General features: G+C 36.0%; 1 protein-coding gene across 3 annotated transcripts; it reads right to left on the bottom strand.

Annotated features, from left to right (window-relative positions):
- Nucleotides 1-5,937: 5,937 nt before the first annotated feature.
- LOC131954961 (ras-related protein Rab-32) lies at nucleotides 5,938-20,533 on the bottom strand. 3 transcript variants are annotated; one of them, XM_059318811.1, is made up of 6 exons: nucleotides 20,451-20,533; nucleotides 13,690-13,815; nucleotides 13,032-13,110; nucleotides 12,187-12,368; nucleotides 11,153-11,296; nucleotides 5,938-10,491 (listed from the first exon to the last, which is right to left on the bottom strand). In XM_059318811.1, the coding sequence occupies exons 1-6, from the start codon at nucleotides 20,451-20,453 to the stop codon at nucleotides 10,375-10,377; spliced, it is 651 nt and encodes a 216-aa protein (XP_059174794.1). In that variant the 5' UTR covers nucleotides 20,454-20,533; the 3' UTR covers nucleotides 5,938-10,374. The 3 variants fall into 3 exon arrangements, with proteins under 3 accessions (XP_059174794.1, XP_059174793.1, XP_059174795.1); XM_059318810.1 differs by lacking the exon at nucleotides 20,451-20,533 and adding an exon at nucleotides 17,044-17,566; XM_059318812.1 differs by lacking the exons at nucleotides 5,938-10,491; nucleotides 20,451-20,533 and adding exons at nucleotides 10,498-10,747; nucleotides 17,044-17,589.
- Nucleotides 20,534-20,769: the final 236 nt, after the last annotated feature.

Genomic DNA, 20,769 nt, shown 5'->3' with positions numbered 1-20,769 from the left:
ACAGTCTAGACTTAGTTGACCAGTCAACAGATGGTCAAACAGCCGCTAAAGTTGACCGGTCAACAGATGGTCAGACAACTTCTAAAGTTGACCGGTCAACAGGTGGTCAGACAGTGGCTAAAGTTGACCAGTCAACAGATGGTCAGACAACTTCTAAAGTTGACCAGTCAACAGATGGTCAGACAGCCGCTAAAACTGCCCGGTCAACAAACAGAGACCGGCTAAAGTTGACCGGTCAACAGATGGTCAGACAGCCGCTAAAACTGACCGGTCAACAAACAGAGACCGGCTAAAGTTGACCGGTCAACAGATGGTCAGACAACCGCTCTAGTTGACCGGTCAACCAACAGACAGCGACCGACCAACTAACCCAACCTAGAGCCCCCTTGATTAACGCCACCAGCCCTTTAAGCCCAGCCATCAATTTATCACCGATCCGACTGCTTACAAGGTAACAGTGGACGAAAATAAATCCCTTCTGGCTGATACGAAACTAAATCAATTACGCTAATACTCCGGCCCGCGGAGCTAAGATATCTCGTCTGCCCGTAATCTCTGACCAAAAGAGTGATTTATTTCCACACTAGGTCCGGCGGTTCGTTCGATTACCTTATTTTTCAAACTTTTTTTTTCATTCTCGCACGCCGTCTCTCTATATCTCTTTATCTTGGCTCGACAATTCAGCCGGAAAATTCCGGCTCGCCTAGAAGACCTAGTTAACAAAACCGGTCTGAATACACATTGAAACAAGTAACAGAAATATATTTATCTCAACTTGGGGTGGGTGTGGGGGGTTGGGGGGGGGGGGGGGGGTACAGAGTTGACCACAAGTCACAATTAAACAAGAATCGGCGTCCGAAATATTGACCAATGGCTGCCGTCGCGTTACCCACGTGATGTCCCGTGAACCAATCAACGCAATCGGTGTTTTTTTCTATCAGCCGGCTGTTCTTTCCCACCGGAACTAATTAAGCCGGTTCTATTTTTAGACCTACCGTGTGGCGGAGCTAATTAGTTGTGAAATTAGCTCGCCAATCAATCAGGGTAGGTCAACAGTTACCTAAAACACCAATTTACAACTGACCAATCAGGACACTGTACGAGACAAACAATCAGGTCAAATTTGTTTCAGTCTGTCTCTGCCGGCTTTGTTCATTTCTGCCGGCTTTGTTAATCTCTGCCGGCTTTGTTAATCTCTGCCGGCTTGGTCAATCTGAGGCTCGCTGATTAATGTTCTAATAACGTCAAACTAATTACCGTAATTAATTAGACGGTGGCTGAAATAAACTCCAGTTATTGTCTCTGACCTCTTGTATAGGTTGACGTGGGGGGGGGGGGGGGGGGGTGACGTGATTATCTGGTTGTCTACTGGGGTAAGACAAGGTGCCGAACTCGCGACCCCATGTCCACAGTCTGGCAACTTAACGTGGCCGCTAGACTAAATCAAGGCCCGTAACTCTATTTTAAACGTTAACTGGGAAATACAAACAATTTCACAACGTCGCTAATGTATTGCATAACGTTAAAAAAATATTCTTGGATTAACTTAATCAGCCGGCTAATTAATTTATCCCATGTAACCACTGATGATTGAGATAACCTGAAATTACTTTTTTATCTCTCAGTTCGCACTTTACCCGTTAAGCTGATGTTTTGGGAAACCCGGATAAAAATCATCTGCCGTCAAAATCCGATTTGAAAAGTCCGACTTTCCCCGGTAATTAAATGTTTTGACTGTAGTTGTACTGTTTACTCCCTGCTCGACAACAAATTAGAGGGGGGGGGGGGGGAAATTTTGGGGAGGGGGGGGGGGGGTTGTACTTTAGTGTACGGCTAATCCATTTGTCTAGTTTATTTATGGACTTGACTTGCTCCTTATCGTATGGAGATCAGGGTTTCTTTCCAAATATTTTTCTCCGCGGGGTGGGGGTTGGGGGGGGGGGTGCAACCGATACATCAGGATGACTGAAACTTGTTAAGATATAAAGGTTGGGGGTGGGGGATGTAGCCTCCCCCCTCCCCCACCCATACGAGATGCCTGAAAGAAACACATGACGGTCAGTCAGAAGAAATCCCCCCCCCCCCTTTTTGTGAGCAGTTTTCGTGTTAAGAACAACATCATGGAACAAATTACAAATTACAAATAAAAATAATTGTCGAGTCCATTTTTCCTTCTTTTTAGCGTATACTCTAGTGTATTGACCAAGTTAATCAAGTTAATTAAAACCAGCTGTTTAATTAAATGTTTTATAACTCCCGACATTGAATATGAAGAAAACATAAAGCCAGTGATGACTAGAAAATAAAACTGGTTTTATTTCCGTTTAAATCAACGAGGCTTGATTGTAAGATCTAGAGACACTTTACAGAACAGACGCAATCAAATTTACCCCCCCCCCCCCCCCGTACCCCGCCGCCCCACCCCCTCGCCCCGCCGCCCCACCATACTTGTTTTATTTAGACGACAACTCTGTCCATGAACCGACAACTCAGTTGTTCCACGCGGACAACTCTGGTTGTAGAAATGGTCTCACAGCTTGTCCCCGACCAAATCAAACTCTGGTTTTTTTTATCTACCTATTACATCACCAGTGGGTGTGTCCTACTTTATAAAATGGCCGACACGTTCGTTACTAGGGCCGCTTCCATTAAACATTCATGGGATTTTTTTTTAAATGTGTGAATAGTATTAAACAACTGTGTACGGTTGGGAAAAAATCTTCGGAAAAGTCAAGTGGGGGAGGGGGCGGGTTGTTGCTGGTGAGGGGGGTGGGGGAGAGGGAGGGAATCGGGTTGTAGCGATTGGGGTCGGGCTTTGGGGGTTGGGGTCGGGGTATGGGAGGCGGGGAGTCGGTTTGAGGGGTGGAGTGGGGTGGATCTTATCACTTGAAGAGAAAGGCATCAAACTGCCAGACCCAGATAGTTTAACATCCAGTATCTGATCCAGGAATATTCCAGATCTAACCTGACACATGAACAGCGATATTTATAACAGGACTGGGGTTCACTTGGACACGACGAAAGAGTTCTATCCCTTTAGCTCTGCTACAACTGTTGGGTAGGGTAACGTCAGTTGAGCTCAGTGTTGATTGTCTAAACATTTTTAGGGTGAGGAGGTTCAAGTCTGTTGATTAGCTCAATAGTTTTCATCTACTGCGTGGGTTCATAATGTTTTCGCTGTTCTTGGGTAAAGTATTGCACATTTTAACAACACCAAAAAAAAACGCAGATGAATGTTATTGAACATATTTCAGTTCAGAAAAAAAAATTAAAATACAATGAAAAATGTGGGGTTGTGAGGAAAATGTGGAATTGTGAGAAAATTTGAAATTGTGTGGAAAATGTGGGATTGTGTGGAAAATGTGGGATTGTGTGGAAAATGTGAAATTGTGAGGAAAATGTGAAATTGTGAGGAAAATGTGGGATTGTGTGCTGTGAGAGGTAGCTGCTAGCAGTTTAGTTGTGGTTGGGTCTAGGTTCGGTTACCAGTTGTTGGTTGATAACTATATATCTATGTATATATTGATTTTTTTTTTTCGTTCGGGGGAAGGGGATGACACCATTAGGTGCCGCACCGGGTGACACCCGACCTAGCGAAGCCACTGGTGAGACCCGCATATCCCCCCCCCCCCCCCCACTAATGACAATCTTTACATCAGAGCATGTCATGTAAATGGGAACTGACCACACAGATTAGAGCGTTAATCTGTGAACTTGCGTCCTTAATCTACCGACTCGGCTTACACTAATCCACTAATCCTGGCCTCAGTCGAGTCAGCAAAGAGAAAGCTGGTGTTGGGGTGGGGGAGGGGGAGGGGGGGCAGATAGCGATCTCAGCATACGTGAGCCTGAAATAGCATCAGACAATCAATAAAGACATACCCATGATGAATGTGTTGGTTAACTATACGAAAATAGGACAATCAATAAAGTCATAAACATGACAAATGTGTGTTAGCAAAATCACAAACACATTTGAAATTGTTTTTTGAGCGTTAAAATTACCTATAGAAGTTGCAGCAATGAAATAATTTTAACAATGTGATTTTATTTCATGTGGTTTGCAGTCGAGGCGCTGAAGCTGACTTGTTCGGGCTTCAAAAATTTTTATTTTCAAACTCCGGAAAATCTCATTCGGTTCCTAGTTAACCCTTTAATAACCACATAATATGACCATCTGATTCCAAACTGTTAACCCATTATAGTCCATTCCAGTTGTGTGTTTAATGGGTTTTTAGAATCACTCCCTACACCCCACCCCAAAGTAAAATTATTTTAAAATAAAGACTCTCGACCCTCGTAATAAAAGAAACGTCACAGCTAATGTTTTGAAAAACAAACTTGCAATTAAATAAAAACCTAATACCGAGTTCATTCCTAACCTACCAATGTATTCAGGCGGGTGACAATTCAACTTGAACATACAGCTATTTGCTTAATTACATATTATCACACGTTGAAATGATGTCTGCTAATTACGAACGAAATTACAAAACCTGGTAACAAATGTCAACATGTCGAACACCGTCTAGGCTCGTTAGGGCAGGCCAGCCACATGGGCCAACAGCAGCACTGCCGCTTTATTGTGTTTTGTCGTCATTGATAAAATCTAGACACCACCAAAAGTAGATTGTGTTACAGTGATAGGTAGTCAGCATTCAAATTATTCCCAAAATTTTCTCAGGGAGATGCCTCTCTATTGTAACAACAAACAAACAAACAAGTTGTGGCACTCGAATCAATGTCCGTTTAGAATCAGATGACTGTCGCGAACACCGAGTATATTTAGCGGTCAAAGGCAGGTAACTGATGTAAATTTATTGTGAATAGTTAATCTTGGTTACCTCCCGTGATGTTTGGATTTTTTTTTAACAGCGGTTTTTTTATTTCTCGTATGCATATTATAGAGAAGTGGTTCTTAAGATGTTGGAGTTTAGTGCCTCCAAAAGTGTTGAAAACGACTGTATAGACGGTTATATGTTTTAACAAGCATGAAAGACTTGTTAAGACTTAATATATGCTGATATGATCCAGTTCAATCACTGAAGTCACGGGGATGATGGTCAAAGGCAGATAACCATGTAAATAACAACGTTATCAACAGTAAATCCTGCTTATTTCCCGTAATATTTTAATTTTCATCTCAGGGCATTTTTAGTGTTTTGTTTATTTGTTGTTTTTTTTTTAACATTTCTAAAATAGTTACATTACATTTATTGACATAAACTGATTATGAATCTAAATGTCCGTTGTCTGTTGTTTTTCTTTTTTCTGTAAAAGTTATTTTAAAAATAAAAAAATAAAATTAACCTGTTTTTATGGCAACCAGGTGTAGCCATTTCGTGGCTGTTTAATTAAAATTTTCTATTTGTTTAAATTTCTCAATATTCTGAAATTAATAATATGTTGCTATCAACTAGAACTCTAAGCAAGTAATCGTTCATTTATTTTATTTTTTAAACTAACATAGATTACCCGATCAGGTTTAAATGGATTAAAATTTTTTTTATAACTACTAGTTATAGATAAAAAAATTGTGATTGTAAAAGGTATTTTAGGGTAGTGTTTATTGCGGTCAACAAAAGATGACATACGCAAGCACTTATGTCCTCTAAAATAAACACTATGCTTATATCCTCATACAGTTGAGGAAATAAGCTCGTTGTTTATGTTCTCATCATAGCAAAAGCAAGAAATATCTGATGTTCTAAAGAAAGCCCACATACTGTGTAGATGCAACAAAAGATGCTTATTTCATCTATTAGCTGAGATTCTTAATGAGCAAATTTTATATAATATTTTATTTTTCTGTAATCCCAAATTTATTTCAGCTCTTCTTAAACCTAACACCACCACCAGACCAACAAACAGACCACCATCAATGATGGTGACCAAATGATGTGGGACAACCATGGTAAAGATTGAACAAAACATGCGCTAGAGTATATTGGTTTATTCTGAGCAGTACCATCCAAGTACAAATCATAAAAAATGGTATAAAAATTAGTGTAGTTCATCAATACTTCTCTGTAATACATCCATACAAGTCAAAGTTAACAGGTCAAAGTTAACAGGTCAAAGTTAACAGGTCAAATTGAACAAGTCAAATTTAACCGAGTCTTGTTCTAGTCAAAGTAAACAAACAGTTCAAACATCATTAGATGACTTAACATGGTAAACAAATAGGTAACATGTCAGAAGGTAGGAAAACTTTAAACAATGTACCTCATATGTAATCAACAGTTAGTTGAAAAAGTTCTAAAAATAACAATTGGAATACTTGAGTTCAAGAACAGCTGATACAATTTGAATCAAACAAGTTCACAATCATTGACAACATGTGAAACATGAATTTGTCACATTCAAGCTGAGAGTTAAATATAGAAACATTGGTTTTTCTCACGAAAATTTTGAACGTTGAGGCCTGTATTGGCATTAAGTTGGTGAGGACAGAGTTACTGCACCTGATGAGAGAGTTGACCAGTGAGTTATAGCACCTGATGTTATGGGTTAGCACCACGTGTTGTGTGTTTGACCAGCAAGTCAAAACTCTGGATTTGTCCACACCTAATTATGCCAGGTGTCAATTAATCAAACTTTACTAGTATTGATAAATAATGAATGAACCAATCAAACTTTACTGTTATTGATAAAAATTGTACAAGTCTAATCAACCAAATTGTTAGAACTATCCAGTCACTAAACACCATATACACCATACGGCCATAGACAAAAGAAAATTTTTAAAAAAAAGCACATTTAGAAATTAAAAATAATAATCCGAAAAATAATGTTTCTTCTCACAAATTTAACATCACCTTTTAAGCACAGAAAGAATTAAAGTTTTCTTGGGAAAATGTGTAAGAGAATAAAGATATGCATATTATTACGTTGTATGATCGCGTAACTGTAAAATTTCAAATGTATACAAAAAGACTTCAACAAGTGTATAATAATTGTAGTTTATAATTCACATTATGGGGTAAAAAAAAATCTAATGCCTGAAATTTACACTAATACTTCAATTAAATGGACATTTTTTTGACTTGATTAGTCACAGCTAACTAAAGTCACCAAATTAGTCACAGCTAACTTGAGTCACCAAAGACATGCATGCTACATAATTATTCATGAATTCTCTCAATTTTAAGTTCTAGAAGTACTCGGCAAAAAAGTTTGATGCGTCAATCATTTCAATCATGTGCAGGACTTGGGCAAGGATTGAAGATATTTTACAATCAGCTCACATCACAAGTGAAATGTTATCCTGTGAGAGACTAGCCCAGCTCTAGTTCTATGAAAAACTTTCACCAGTCAAGTCAGTAGAAACAACACAGACATTTTCTTGCTTTCAGAATCAAAACATGTTCTACCTGTAACACAGGTGTAATGCTGGATGTTTACAAACACAAATATTACATCGCAACAGCTTAAAACAAATGAGATGGATTAGTTTAAAGTGTAAAGCAAGACGTCAGTTTTCAAAGATAAGAATGGCTGTTGATTTAGCTTAGAATAAAGTTTAAGTTCTGTTCTGACTGACACTGATGACTGACTAAGTTAATAAACGATTTTTTTTTAAAATATTAATAGACACGATTGAGTACTCCCCATAGACTTAAATCATTTTGAGTTTTTAACTAAAATTATTATTTTAAATTAAGATAGCTCAGATTTTCAGCCAGCCATGTGTTTTTCTCTAGTCAGTGGTCAGGGAAAAAATGCAAAAATAAAATACATGAAAAATTAAATGAAGCAACTTCTACAAGATTGTCTAATATTAGAGTACAATATATTAAACAACAAAAAATAGAGCCTAGCTCAATACATAACACAACCCTCATCAAAACTCAGTTTCTGACCAAAATATTTGACAAACATACAATAATGCTATACATAATTCATTTCATTGCAATGCATATTGTTTTCTGTAAATGTAAAATGTATAAATAGAAATCTGATAAAGAAATAGAAAAGGTAAGACTAGACATCTGTAAGGGAATAAAAAACACAAGCATCAAATCAAACTAGTTTATCAAAACATGTTCCAGTAACATTTTCATTCCTGTAACAAAAGTAACATTTTCATTCCAGTAATAAAACATTAGATTAGCCTAGAGTCTGATACCAGCATCAGTCAACTACCAAAAGAAAACTTCATTGAAAGAATGGTACGTCAGCAATCACACTAAGAGAGAATATAACACAGGGCTTTTGACAAGATGGCTGTAATATGCAACAAATTTGCAACAAAGTTGGTATAAAAAGATCAAGAGATATGGCAACTGTCTGTTTATCAACACAAACATCAACAGCATGTGACCTTGAGGCATCAACACAAACAACGGCATGTGACCTTGAGGATAACACCAGATCACAATACACAACAAGAGTAAGTAGTTCCCAGAAGTCTCCAAACAGTTCAGGTCAAGTCTAGCCACACAATGGTCCAGTCAAGTCTAGCCACACAATGGTCCAGTCAAGTCTAGCCACACAATGGTCCAGTCAAGTCTAGCCACACAATGGTCCAGTCAAGTCTAGCCACACAATGGTCCAGTCAAGTCTAGCCATACAATGGGCCAGTCAAGTCTAGCCACACAATGGTCCAGGCTTGGATGAATTATTTCAAACATTGTTCAACTGAAATGTCACAAGTCTGCTTAAAATCACACGAGAACAGTTTTTTAAATAGCTGATGGCCTAAACAAAACAAGAAATGATAGAGTTGACATGGAACAATTATAACTATTTTGTACAAAAGGCTGGTTTTTCAAAATAGATTCCCCATAAAAATCAGTAATTTCACATACAAAGGCAATACATTTCACATAATCAGTAAATCTAAATAAAAATGATTGACAAATTTTTTAGTGACAAAAATTCCTGTAACACCATGTTTTATAATAAGAAAAAGAATGATACAGGACATTGTTTGCAGCCATTGTGAAAAAAATTTGCAACCTACTTGATGAGTCACAAACCAATTATTTGTAAAATTTGTAAAAAAAAAAAAAAAAAAGTGTTAATAAAATCAACATGCTAAATGTTATTTCATATTTTTCAAAATGTAACAAGACGACCAAAACTTGTACAACAAGTTTGTAAGACAATGAAATATTGATGAGCAAAAGCATTTCAATTATTAGAGTATTTTTTCATCTAGAGATGTAATGACTGCAGTCACAGATACAACAGGATGTCAAAACTGTGACATATGACATGTCAGGGTAACTGATACAACAAGATGTCAAAACTGTGACATATGACATGTTAGGGTCACAGATACAACAAGATGTCAAAACTGTGACATATGACATGTCAGGGTCACAGATACAACAAGATGTCAAAACTGTGACATATGACATGTCAGAGTCACAGATACAACAAGATGTCAAAACTATGACCTATGACATGACTTTTAATGATGATTAAAATCTTGTCCGCCAAATATTTTTATCAAGGCTCCCACAGTTGGTGAAACATATCTGGGTTTAATTGGCATCAACACGACATACACACATGACATACACACACATGACATACATACACAACATACACACACAGTCTACACACATGGTCGACGACCTGTGCAACTCAGGAAAATGTGGGCAGAAATTAATATCTATGGATCAAAATTTAGGTAAGATTGTAATATCTATGGATGTAAAAAAATGTAGGCAGATGATAATATCCACGGATCAAAATTTAGAACAGATAGTAAAATCTATGGATAAAGATGAAATGCAGAAATCACAAAAACAAATCAACCTTTTATCACAATATTAACGATAACTTTTGATTATGCTAAAGAGTCAAGAAATACACAACAAACTCATCATAGCTGGTTATGTGGGAGTAACAGTTTGTGGTAAATAGATGAACCACTATTGTGGTAAATAGATGAACCACTATTTACACAAGTAACGGATGCACCCAATTTTTAAATGAAAAACAAAATGCGGAATAATATATTATTTGAATGAAAATATACATTAGTTACTATACATAGCTATGAAAATTGTGTAAATAATTGTAACCTAATAAGGTTATTTATTATTCTATATGTGCCTCGTCTGTTAGGTGTTTAAATAGACTTTTGTTAAATTATTTCTTAGAACCTCTACACCACCATTGCTGCTATAACCATCACATAAAAAGTTGATTACACTATCAAAACATTTAATTTTCATCTTACTAAAGTAATCTAGCACCAGGCGGTTCAAAAAGTTTTTCTGTTTAAAAATGTTATTTAGTTTCCAGGTAATGCAGCTGTTTAAAAGATTTTCTGTCACAAGTTTGAATCGCAAGAGGAGTGACCCAAAAGTAATATTCAGTGGCCCAATCCGTAGAAAAAAAAGTCTAAAATGACTAGTGTCAGCAACATCGAAACTTCTTGTCCTGTCTGGTGGAGGGGTCGGGCGAGTCAATGTCAACAAGGTCCCTGCGTCGCTCCTCCTCTCCCAGCTTGTTGGCCCGATCTTTCTCCAGGATCTAAGGGGTTAAAGTTTTGTACATTGTAGGGTAGACTATAATAAAATCTTTCTCCAGGATCTAAGGGGTTAAAGTAGGGTAGACAAGAATAAAGATCTTTCTCCAGGATCTAAGGGGTTAAAGTAGGGTAGACAAGAATAAAAATATATCTCCAGGATCTAAGGGGTTAAAGTAGGGTAGACAAGAATAAAGATATTTCTCCAGGATCTAAGGGGTTAAAGTAGGGTAGACAAGAATAAAGATCTTTCTCCAGGATCTAAGGGGTTAAAGTTTTGCACATTGAAGGGTAGACAATAATAAAAATATTTCTCCAGGATCAAGAGTGTTTAAGTTATGTAGGGAAGACAAAAATGTAACAAAATCTTTCTCTAGGATGTAGGGGGTTAATGATGTTTTTCTAGGATCTAGGGATTAAATAAATATCTAAATTTAAAAAAAAATTAAATCAAAAGCAATAAAATGGGTTATCTATGAAGTGTGAGAATTATTTCTGTAAAAGTTTTAATTAAATCAACCCAATTAAAACTTAGGTCCAATAGTAAAAGAAAGAAAACTTACCTTGGTAACTAAAAAACTAAAACTTATATACAACAGTATAAGAAACAAAACTTACCTTGGTAACTAAAAAACTAAAACTCTGATCAAAAGAAAGAAACCTTACCTTGGTAACTAAAAACCTGCCGGCCTCATCAATGTTGATGTTTTCTTTGGCCGAGGTCTCAAACCAGCCGATGAAGCCCTTCTCTTTACAGAACTCATCCATCTGGGATGTGTTGTTGACTAGACCTTCTTTGGCTTGATCGCACTGAAACAAATTTTTTATTTTACTTGATCGCACTGAAACAAATTTTTTATTTTACTTGATCACACTGAAACAAATTATTTATGTTACTAGACCTTCTTTGGCTTGATCGCACTGAAACAAATTTTTTATTTTACTTGATCACACTGAAACAAATTATTTATGTTACTAGACCTTCTTTGGCTTGATCACACTGAAACAAGTTTTATATTTTACTAGACCTTCTTTGGCTTGATCGCACTGAAACAAATTTTAATTGGCCACACTGAAACAAATTATTTATTTTTAGATTGACCATAATAAATTAGCTGTCACAAACTTTATTACCTAAGACTTACTTTATTGGCTAAGACCAAACTTACTTTATTGGCTAACACAAACTTACTTTATTGGCTAACACAAACTTACTTTATTGGCTAACACAAACTTACTTTATTGGCTAACACAAACTTACTTTATTGGCTAACACAAACTTACTTTATTGGCTAACACAAACTTACTTTATTGGCTAACACAAACTTACTTTATTGGCTAACACAAACTTACTTTATTGGCTAACACAAACTTACTTTATTGGCTAACACAAACTTACTTTATTGGCTAACACAAACTTACTTTATTGGCTAACACAAACTTACTTTATTGGCTAACACAAACTTACTTTATTGGCTAACACAAACTTACTTTATTGGCTAACACAAACTTACTTTATTGGCTAACACAAACTTACTTTATTGGCTAACACAAACTTACTTTATTGGCTAACACAAACTTACTTTATTGGCTAACACAAACTTACTTTATTGGCTAACACAAACTTACTTTATTGGCTAACACAAACTTACTTTATTGGCTAAGACCAAACTTACTTTATTGGCTAAGACCAAACTTACTTTATTGGCTAACAAGACGCAGGGGACAGGGGATCCATCAGCCAACTGGACCTTGTTGTCCAAGTCTCCCTTCCATTTTGTCACGGCGTCAAACGTCGACGCCCTCGTCACATCAAAAACAACAAAGGCACCAACAGCTTCCTTGTAGTAAACTCTGGTCATGTTCCCAAACCTTTCCTGCCCTGAAATTAAAAAAAAAGGCTCAAGCTTTGAATCCACCTCAAACCTGGGCTACTCTGTTCTGAAGGCTCATCCTTGTATGATATCCTAATAAGTTTAATCCTCCTTCACTTACCCCCCCCCCCCCCACCCCACAGTCTGCTCAGGTCAAAATGTGAACAAAGATATATAAACAATAACATATTTCTGGATGATTTGAGACATTGTAAGCATTGTCTTGCAAGATTTTGTTAACACATTGCAAACATGATTCCCACATCAGACACCCCACACAACACCCCCACACAGGAGACACACCACCCCACACCATGACATACCTGCTATATCCCACAGCTGTAGACGTATCAGACACCCCACACCATGACATACCTGCTATATCCCACAGCTGTAGACGTATCAGACACCCCACACCATGACATACCTGCTATATCCCACAGCTGTAGACGTATCAGACACCCCACACCATGACATACCTGCTATATCCCACAGCTGTAGACGTATCAGACACCCCACACCATGACATACCTGCTATATCCCACAGCTGTAGACGTATCAGACACCCCACACCAGGACACCACACACCTGCTGACAGTACAGTGTACACGCAACAATATCCCCACACCACCCCACACCATGACACCACACACCCCCACACCATGACATACCTGCTATATCCCACAGCTGTAGACGTATCAATGTGTCAGCATCCCAGTTGAGAACTTTCAGGGCAAAGTCTACACCAATCTGTGGACAAATGTTCATGTATTAACCTGACACGGTAGCACATACAGGTAGGACCTCACACAGTAGGACCTACAGGTAGGACAGGACACAGTAGGACACAGACAGGATCCAACAGAGCAGTACTAAGTTCTCAATTTAATAAACCAGTCATGGCTCAAACACTGGCTTCACAAAATGTCTACTGACCTATTTATTAGAAAAATACACTGAACCAACAGAGGTTATTAAAGTAAAATTTTGTCTACAATTACAAAACAGCAGCACTATACATAACCTATAAGACATTGGCTACACAAAAGGTAGCCTACAAGACAGTGGCTACATAAAAAAGGTAGCCTACAAGACAGTGGCTACATAAAAGGTAGCCAACACAAAAGGTACCCTAAAAGACAGTGGCTACACAAAAGGTAGCCAACAAGACAGTGGCTACACAAAAGGTAACCTACAAGACATATGCTACACAAAAGATGACCTACCGTGGCTCAAGACAGTGGCTACATAAAACAAAAGGTAGCCTACAAGACAGTGGCTACACAAAAGGTAGCCTACAAGACAGTAGCTACACAAAAGATGACCTACCGTGGCTCTATAGTGTTGAGAGAAGAAGGCATGAACATATCTCTTGATGATACTTGTCTTCCCTGTACCCAGCTCCCCAATCACCAAAATTTTGTACAAGAGTTCTTTCTTTTCACCACCACCAGCCTGAAATACAAAGGGGGAAAACTCATCTCATAAGGGGAAATAATTACTTTTTAGGGAAGAAACACATTTCATGCAAGGATGCTGTTAGGACTAACGAGGTCATACAAAAATGACATTTCTTAACTTCATACATCGTAGCAACAAGCCAGACCCCACCCCTAAAAGTATATCACAAGCCAGACCCCACCCCTAAAAGTATGGCACAAGCCAGACCCCACCCTTAAAAGTATGTCACACCACACCCTTTAAACACGTTCAAATAGAATTTTTTTAAAAAGCAAACGAACGGCTAAAGTTCACAGCATTATAAAACTCCAAACCCTTCTTCCCACTAGGAATGTGATGTATGTTAGGGACATCACCTAAAAACAAAAACAACTGGCCTAAAAAAAAAATTTGATGCATAAGTTGTAGTTATTTTTTTTTCAAATAGAATATGTAGAAAGGTGGTGTTAATCCATGTTTTTTTTTATTTTACCCAGCCATGGTCTAATCATCCACAAAAATGATAATCAAGACATGCAGGATACCCATTAAAAAAACATGTACTTAGTTAATGGACTTCAAGAAACCATTTATTACATCACAAGGATAAGCTTTATTTTTAAGTTGACCTACATTAGACCTGCAGTCACATGACTCCAAACATGTGATGTTATTTATAGCATTGTTATAGTTACCCCATTCATGTGATTAGCTCAGACATTAAATGCACAGCTGTGTGTTATCAGTTAAGTAAACACACTTCAAGTACTTAAAAAACAGAATTAATAACCAGTTGAACTCTTAATACACTTCTTTTGTTGGCTAATTTAAAAACCTTTGTAGAGAAGTATGGGTATAATTTGAGATGATCCACTAACTACCTACTTAAATATAGTTGGCTATTCTTTCCCAAAAAAAAACATTTCTAATGACCAGCTTTTAAATCCACTAAAAATTAATAAACAAACATGAGGGTTTTTTTTAGCTATAAAAGTAAAATAATTAGCCATTAATTGTAGTGAGATGATTTCCATTTGAATATTCTAGAAATTCACATGAATTATAGGCCTATATATTTTTTAAAATGTACTTGTTTGAGAAAAATAATTTATGAAATAGTTATTGGTCAAAACGCAATGTGCTTTACTACACGCTGAACGATATTAGTGACAAAGCAAAAATAATAACTAATTAGCTAAAAATCTGACACATTTAACATAACACAGGCACACACTGATTAAGTGACTTAAATGATTCCGTTAAAAATCTGGCTATTCAATGGTCATTATGTTGTTTTTAAGTAATTTGTATTAGTTTGACCGATAAAATTGTATATTTTTCATTGAGTACGTCTTGATGAGTAGATCTATAGATCTAGATCTAAATCAAATTTGAATGAAATAATTCCTTTCTTTATAGTCTAAAATTGGAAGATTCACATATAAAAAAAAATAAAATATTATGTTTGACTTGGTGTGTCTTGTTCACGCACCACCTGCGTGGTATTAAGTACAATATCATCTCAGCTATTTATGCACCTTATAAAACAGGGAGAATGAAAGACGTATCTAAAAAAACTTAACTTACATGAATATGCCTATTCTTTCAAATTAATTTTTGTAACCCAAAATAGCCAGTTCCATAGCTAAACAAACAAAGATTTCTATAAACAATTAAGGCCTGAAATAGTTTAAAAGATAATTTCATTTTTGGAACAGATTCTAGAGTAGATAGTCTAAATCTAGATCTTAGCGACTTAGCATCTACGTCTAGTTTTTGCATAGATTTCATCTAGATCTAGTCTAGAATCTCTAGATCTAGAATCCAAATAGATAAAATAAATTTTATAAGTTTAGGCCCGGAAAAATTGTATTGTGTACATTTCATAGCGTATGTAGATCTCAATCAAATTTGAATGAAATAGTTCATTTCTTTTTATTCTAAACACTGCAGATGACATCATTAGTTAATGTATAAACATTAGTGACGCTACTGTCAGTGAGGGTGTCAGGATCTCAAAGAATGCACAACACGATACAGTATTCTTTATTTCTCTATCTCCCGTCCTCCAGTCCCAAAATCAACCTCCTTGCTTCCACACTCAACCTTCAACTCTCGCCCCTATTCATTCCTACACACCACCTTTCTACCGCTCACAACACAGCCACTGTCACCCGACCAGTCGCTTCACTTGTACCCTTGTTCACTCCGTACAACAACATACACATCAACACACCCGGCCCCGCGTCTCACTACATGATACATACACACACGCAGTGATCCGTTCCACATATTCACCTTTCATACACATTACATCACCACACTGTTTTATGCATTCTTTTTCACAACTATAAGCGCTTTTCCTGTTGCATAATTAAAACTATTTTTCTACATTCGAATACGCCTTTATTTTTTTATTTTTCTTCTTTAAATAAAATTGTTGTTATACATTTAAAGCATCTACCATATTATTTTCAACAAAAGTCCGTATAAAGTTCTCCATATATCGCTGAAGATTCTGACGGGATATCCGGTGAAAATATTTTGCTAAGAGAGAGAGAGAGAGAGTGAAGTGCGCACATTGGCTTTTATATATTAGAATTCAGATTTTCATCTGTGAAGGGTTTTTTAGTGCATTTAAAAGGTTTTTGGTACATTTTTAAAAACATTTCTACTTTATACCAAAATTGTAAAAATGTTAACAGTAATTGAAATAATAATTAGGCTACTGTACTCACCATTTTAAATGTTTAAAATTACTTCAAAGTAAAGTCATAATGCAGAGTGGGAATATATTGAAAAAAAATTGAAAAAACAATCTCTAGCTTTGGCTTACAATAGCCAATAAAAAGGGCAAAAAAGAAAACTTGTTAGATATTTTGTGGAAGTTCCGTCAAGTTTTTTGTTAGGACATTTACATGTGGTTTTAGTCAGGACATTTACAAGGTAGAGATTTGATAATGAGCAAGTCTTTAAATTAGCCTTGTTAAGATAGTGATACCATCAAATTCAGTCAGGAAAATAACATAATAATAGAAATAATTTTTTAATTAATATTTGATCCAATGAGATTTTTTTTTTTTAAGTATTTTTAAAATAAGTTATTAAACATAATGAGTTAGTAAAATGTATTTTAGTCTTAATAAAACAAACTGACTTTTAAAAAACAAAAGTGTACATTTCAATGATGTATAAATTTTTTGAGAAAATGAATTATTTTCTTAAAATTAATTAATTACTTACATTATGATACTGCCTTACTAGGTCTCCCATACTTTTTCAGTTTTGTCAAATGTAAATCCGTTTTCTGATATTTTAATTTTTTTTTTTTAACTCAAGTAAACAGAATACACAATTTTTGCTACAGAAAAATGAGATTATCCTTAATGAATTCAGATGGTGATTTCATTGCATTTTAAACAAAGTTTAACCAAATGACATCATCAATTAAATTAATTGTAACAAAATATTTCTGTTTAAAGATTAGGCATAGCAACACCAACACTTTATCTAATCTCTCTGAGTTGTATGTCACAAAAATAAATAGCTTATGTGAGTGTGCATACAAGCAACCTGTAGCTATTGTCATATGCCTGCCTCAGTCACAAAACACACTAGTCAAAGACGAGAACAAATAAAACAAGCATCATGCATGTAAAGAAGTAAACTGTAAAAAGAGAAGTTTTTGTAAAGTAAAGAGGAATTCTAGGTTAAAGTTCAGATTGTACCATATAAATTAGTTCGTGAACATGCATGCAATGCTGCACATTACAGCCTTACTGTAAAAATTTCTTTTTCTCACATTGAAATATGTTTTAAACCACACCAACAAATTCTAGATAATTAGATAATCACTGGAGAATTAATGAAAATCAAACATATCTTTGAAAAAATTTAGGCCTATATAATTCAATATATATTACATATCTATTTCACATATTAAATAAAATACACAATTATGAACAAGAGATATCTTGACAGACTTCATTTAAAAACAAAAATGTTATGTCCTACTTCATCAGTAGCTTCACATGTGAAGTGGACCTACAATAATACATAGGCACTGCACCTCCCCCCCCCCCCCCCACCAGCACTGCAATGACAGTGCATTTTTCCTTATTGGTGCAGAATTTTAAGTTCAGATTTTTCAATCAATAATTTCACTAAAGGGGAGGGGAATGCATACAGACACTCCTGATACATTAATTGTTCATTAAAAAATATAAATTAATAGCCTGTCTCATTAAATTTTTAAAAATTAAGTTTAAAAATTTCCTAATTTAACCTCATCCATTGCCAAGTAGGTGTATATCATAATATCAATAACAACTTACCAATCACCAAATTTAAGACCCATCTTTATATTTGGACAAGTTAGTTTTTTTCAATATTTAGTAACTCAATTAAAGGCCATCTAAAATCCAGAAAAACAGGCAAGCTGTCCACTTAAATTTATATTAAACGATTTTGCTTTTATAACTTTTTGTTTCCTGTTTTATATATAATCAACTATTATCAAAATATACATCACTAAAAAAATGCACTCTAAATATAATTAGTAATATGCATATCTAAGTTTGTTTTTATTGTAGTAAAACAGTAGGCCTACTATCAAAAAGTCAAAACAAGTTAACCTATATTACTTTATTGATAATTTCCTCAATCAGCATTCACAAAAACTTATATTACTGAAGCCACTTTGTTTTAAAATCAAAGTACTTTCTTCAAACCAGAAAAAAAAAATTCAAAAGATTTTCTGGTATAAAACTGTTTTAAGTGTTTTAAGGTCTTGCATTTATTTAACAATGAGCTTTTTACAGATAAACCCCCCCCCCCACCCCAATTTTCAGAAACCAAAAGTAGCCTGGACCATTGAATCAGAAGTCATACTAATTTATAACAGAATATAACAAGATGACAGGCTTAAAAATCATACCGTAACATTAAACTTTATTTAGTCTATTTTGCTGCCGGCAGCTAGATTGTAGGTCTAGTGTAGAGTTGTTGAGACTAAAATAGTAGTTGTAGATTTCATGTAGGGCATTGTAGGGTCCTAGATTCTACTAGATCTAAAACTAACTCTAAAAGACACTCCTCTCTGTCTAGTTTGTAGTTAGGTCTAGATCAGGGGTCTCCAAACTTTTTAGACCGAGGGCCACATTAACTATCGAATTTCAGTTTGGGGGCCAGTTTCTTCCAGGCATGTCTTTGATTTCTCTGGGCAAAGGTCCTCAACCATCACCAACAAACGATTTTTCCTTAGACAAAAAGATCTCCGTGGGCCGGATGAGAGGACTTCGCGGGCCGCATCCGGCCCGCGTGCTGTAGTTTCGAGACCCCTGGTCTAGATTGTTAAAATTTAAAAATAGATTATAGGCCTGTCCTAAGAGTAAGTAGGCTACTACAGTTATACTTTAGTAGCCTATATTCTATATATTATATATTTAATATATATATATAGTATTATATAGATAGGGGACGGAGTGGTCTAGCGGTAGAGAGCTGGACTGCTAACCTGTAAGTCTCGAGTTCCACCCAACTCTGATGGGTACCTAACCCACGTTAGGGAAAGTAAAGGCGGCAGAGGTCACAGAAACAAGTGAACTCTACTTGCACTATAGGCCTATAGTCTATAGATCTTGGTCATTCTAGGTTCTAGATATAGACTAGTTATAAACTACTGAGACGTCTGAGAGTGTTGTAACTGAGCTATACTTCGGTACTAACTGTAATTGTACCTCTTCTAATTTTTTTCTTTCTCTAAATCTCTGAGCAGAGTTTCTTCCAGGCACCTTTGAGGGGGGGGGGGGGCTTTGCCCCCCCCTCCCCGAAAAAATTTTACCGCCCCCCCCCCCCTCCCCCGAACGAAATGAAATTTATATAATTAATAGAAAATATATACTTTTAACAGTGTCCGCCCCCCCCCTCCCCCGAAGAAAGTCTACCGCCCCCCCTCACCCCGAAAATTTCAAGTGCCCCCCCCCCCCCGGAGAAAAAAGTCTGGAAGAAACACTGCTCTACTGGATAGGTAGATAATTGATTGAATTAGGCCTATTAGTATCTAGTTAGTTAGTTAGATATAGATAGACTAAATTTTACTTTTGTAGGCCTATCTCATCTCACCATCTGATTTGAATGCTCGGCTTCGGGCTTTAATAAATTTATGAATTTATGATATTTATTTAGGCCTATTTAATTTTAAAGTATTTATGGCACTTTGACTTTACTTTCGACTTTTCACACTTTAGTTTAGTTAGGCCTACCGTTATTTTTTTTTAATTGGTTAGATCTAGATCTAGACCGGTCTAGATTCATGAATAATTTTTTTAAAATCTAGACAGAATAGATTTTAGATCTAGATCTAGATTTATGCTATGTCTAGCTAGATTTAGAAACACCGCCCTCGTTAACCCACGGCCCACACACCACAAATCACTGAAATCAGCGCAGGCTCGATGAGTCTGAGTCAGTCTGACCGCAAAAAAAAAAGCACTTGAAAAAGCTGTTTCACCATGTTAAATTTATTACAAATAGCTTTAGTTTAACACTTAAAAAAGTAATAACAGTGAAAAACTGAGCTTATATTAATAGACATCAAATTTACATTCTAATAATAGAGAAGAAACAAAAGTTTTAATTTCGTTACTTACCATTTTAGTGACAAGTTAAACCGGACTGAACTCCAAATAAAAAATTACAGTCACATGATAGAACCGAAAACCGTACCAACGTAAACAAACAGTTGTCGTAAAATCCCCCCCCCCCCCCCCCCCTCTCCTACCTCATCTTCCCCGCTATTACAAATAAACACGAATCGTTGATTTTCTTTAAAAAAAAACGTTATAGAAATTATAAGATTTTGTTTGTGATTGGATCTGTATAACAATTATGGGCCTAAATGTCTAACCATAATGTAATTACTGTATTATTTAGATCGGAAATTTCACGCAGCATGTATTTTATATTTTA

This window comes from Physella acuta, unplaced genomic scaffold, assembly GCF_028476545.2.
Source record: "Physella acuta isolate Inbredline_101_S28 unplaced genomic scaffold, ASM2847654v3 ptg001044l, whole genome shotgun sequence".
Taxonomy (NCBI): domain Eukaryota; kingdom Metazoa; phylum Mollusca; class Gastropoda; family Physidae; genus Physella; species Physella acuta.
The sequence above is the reverse complement of the archived record's forward strand: the minus strand, read 5'-3'. Positions and strand labels throughout refer to the sequence as shown.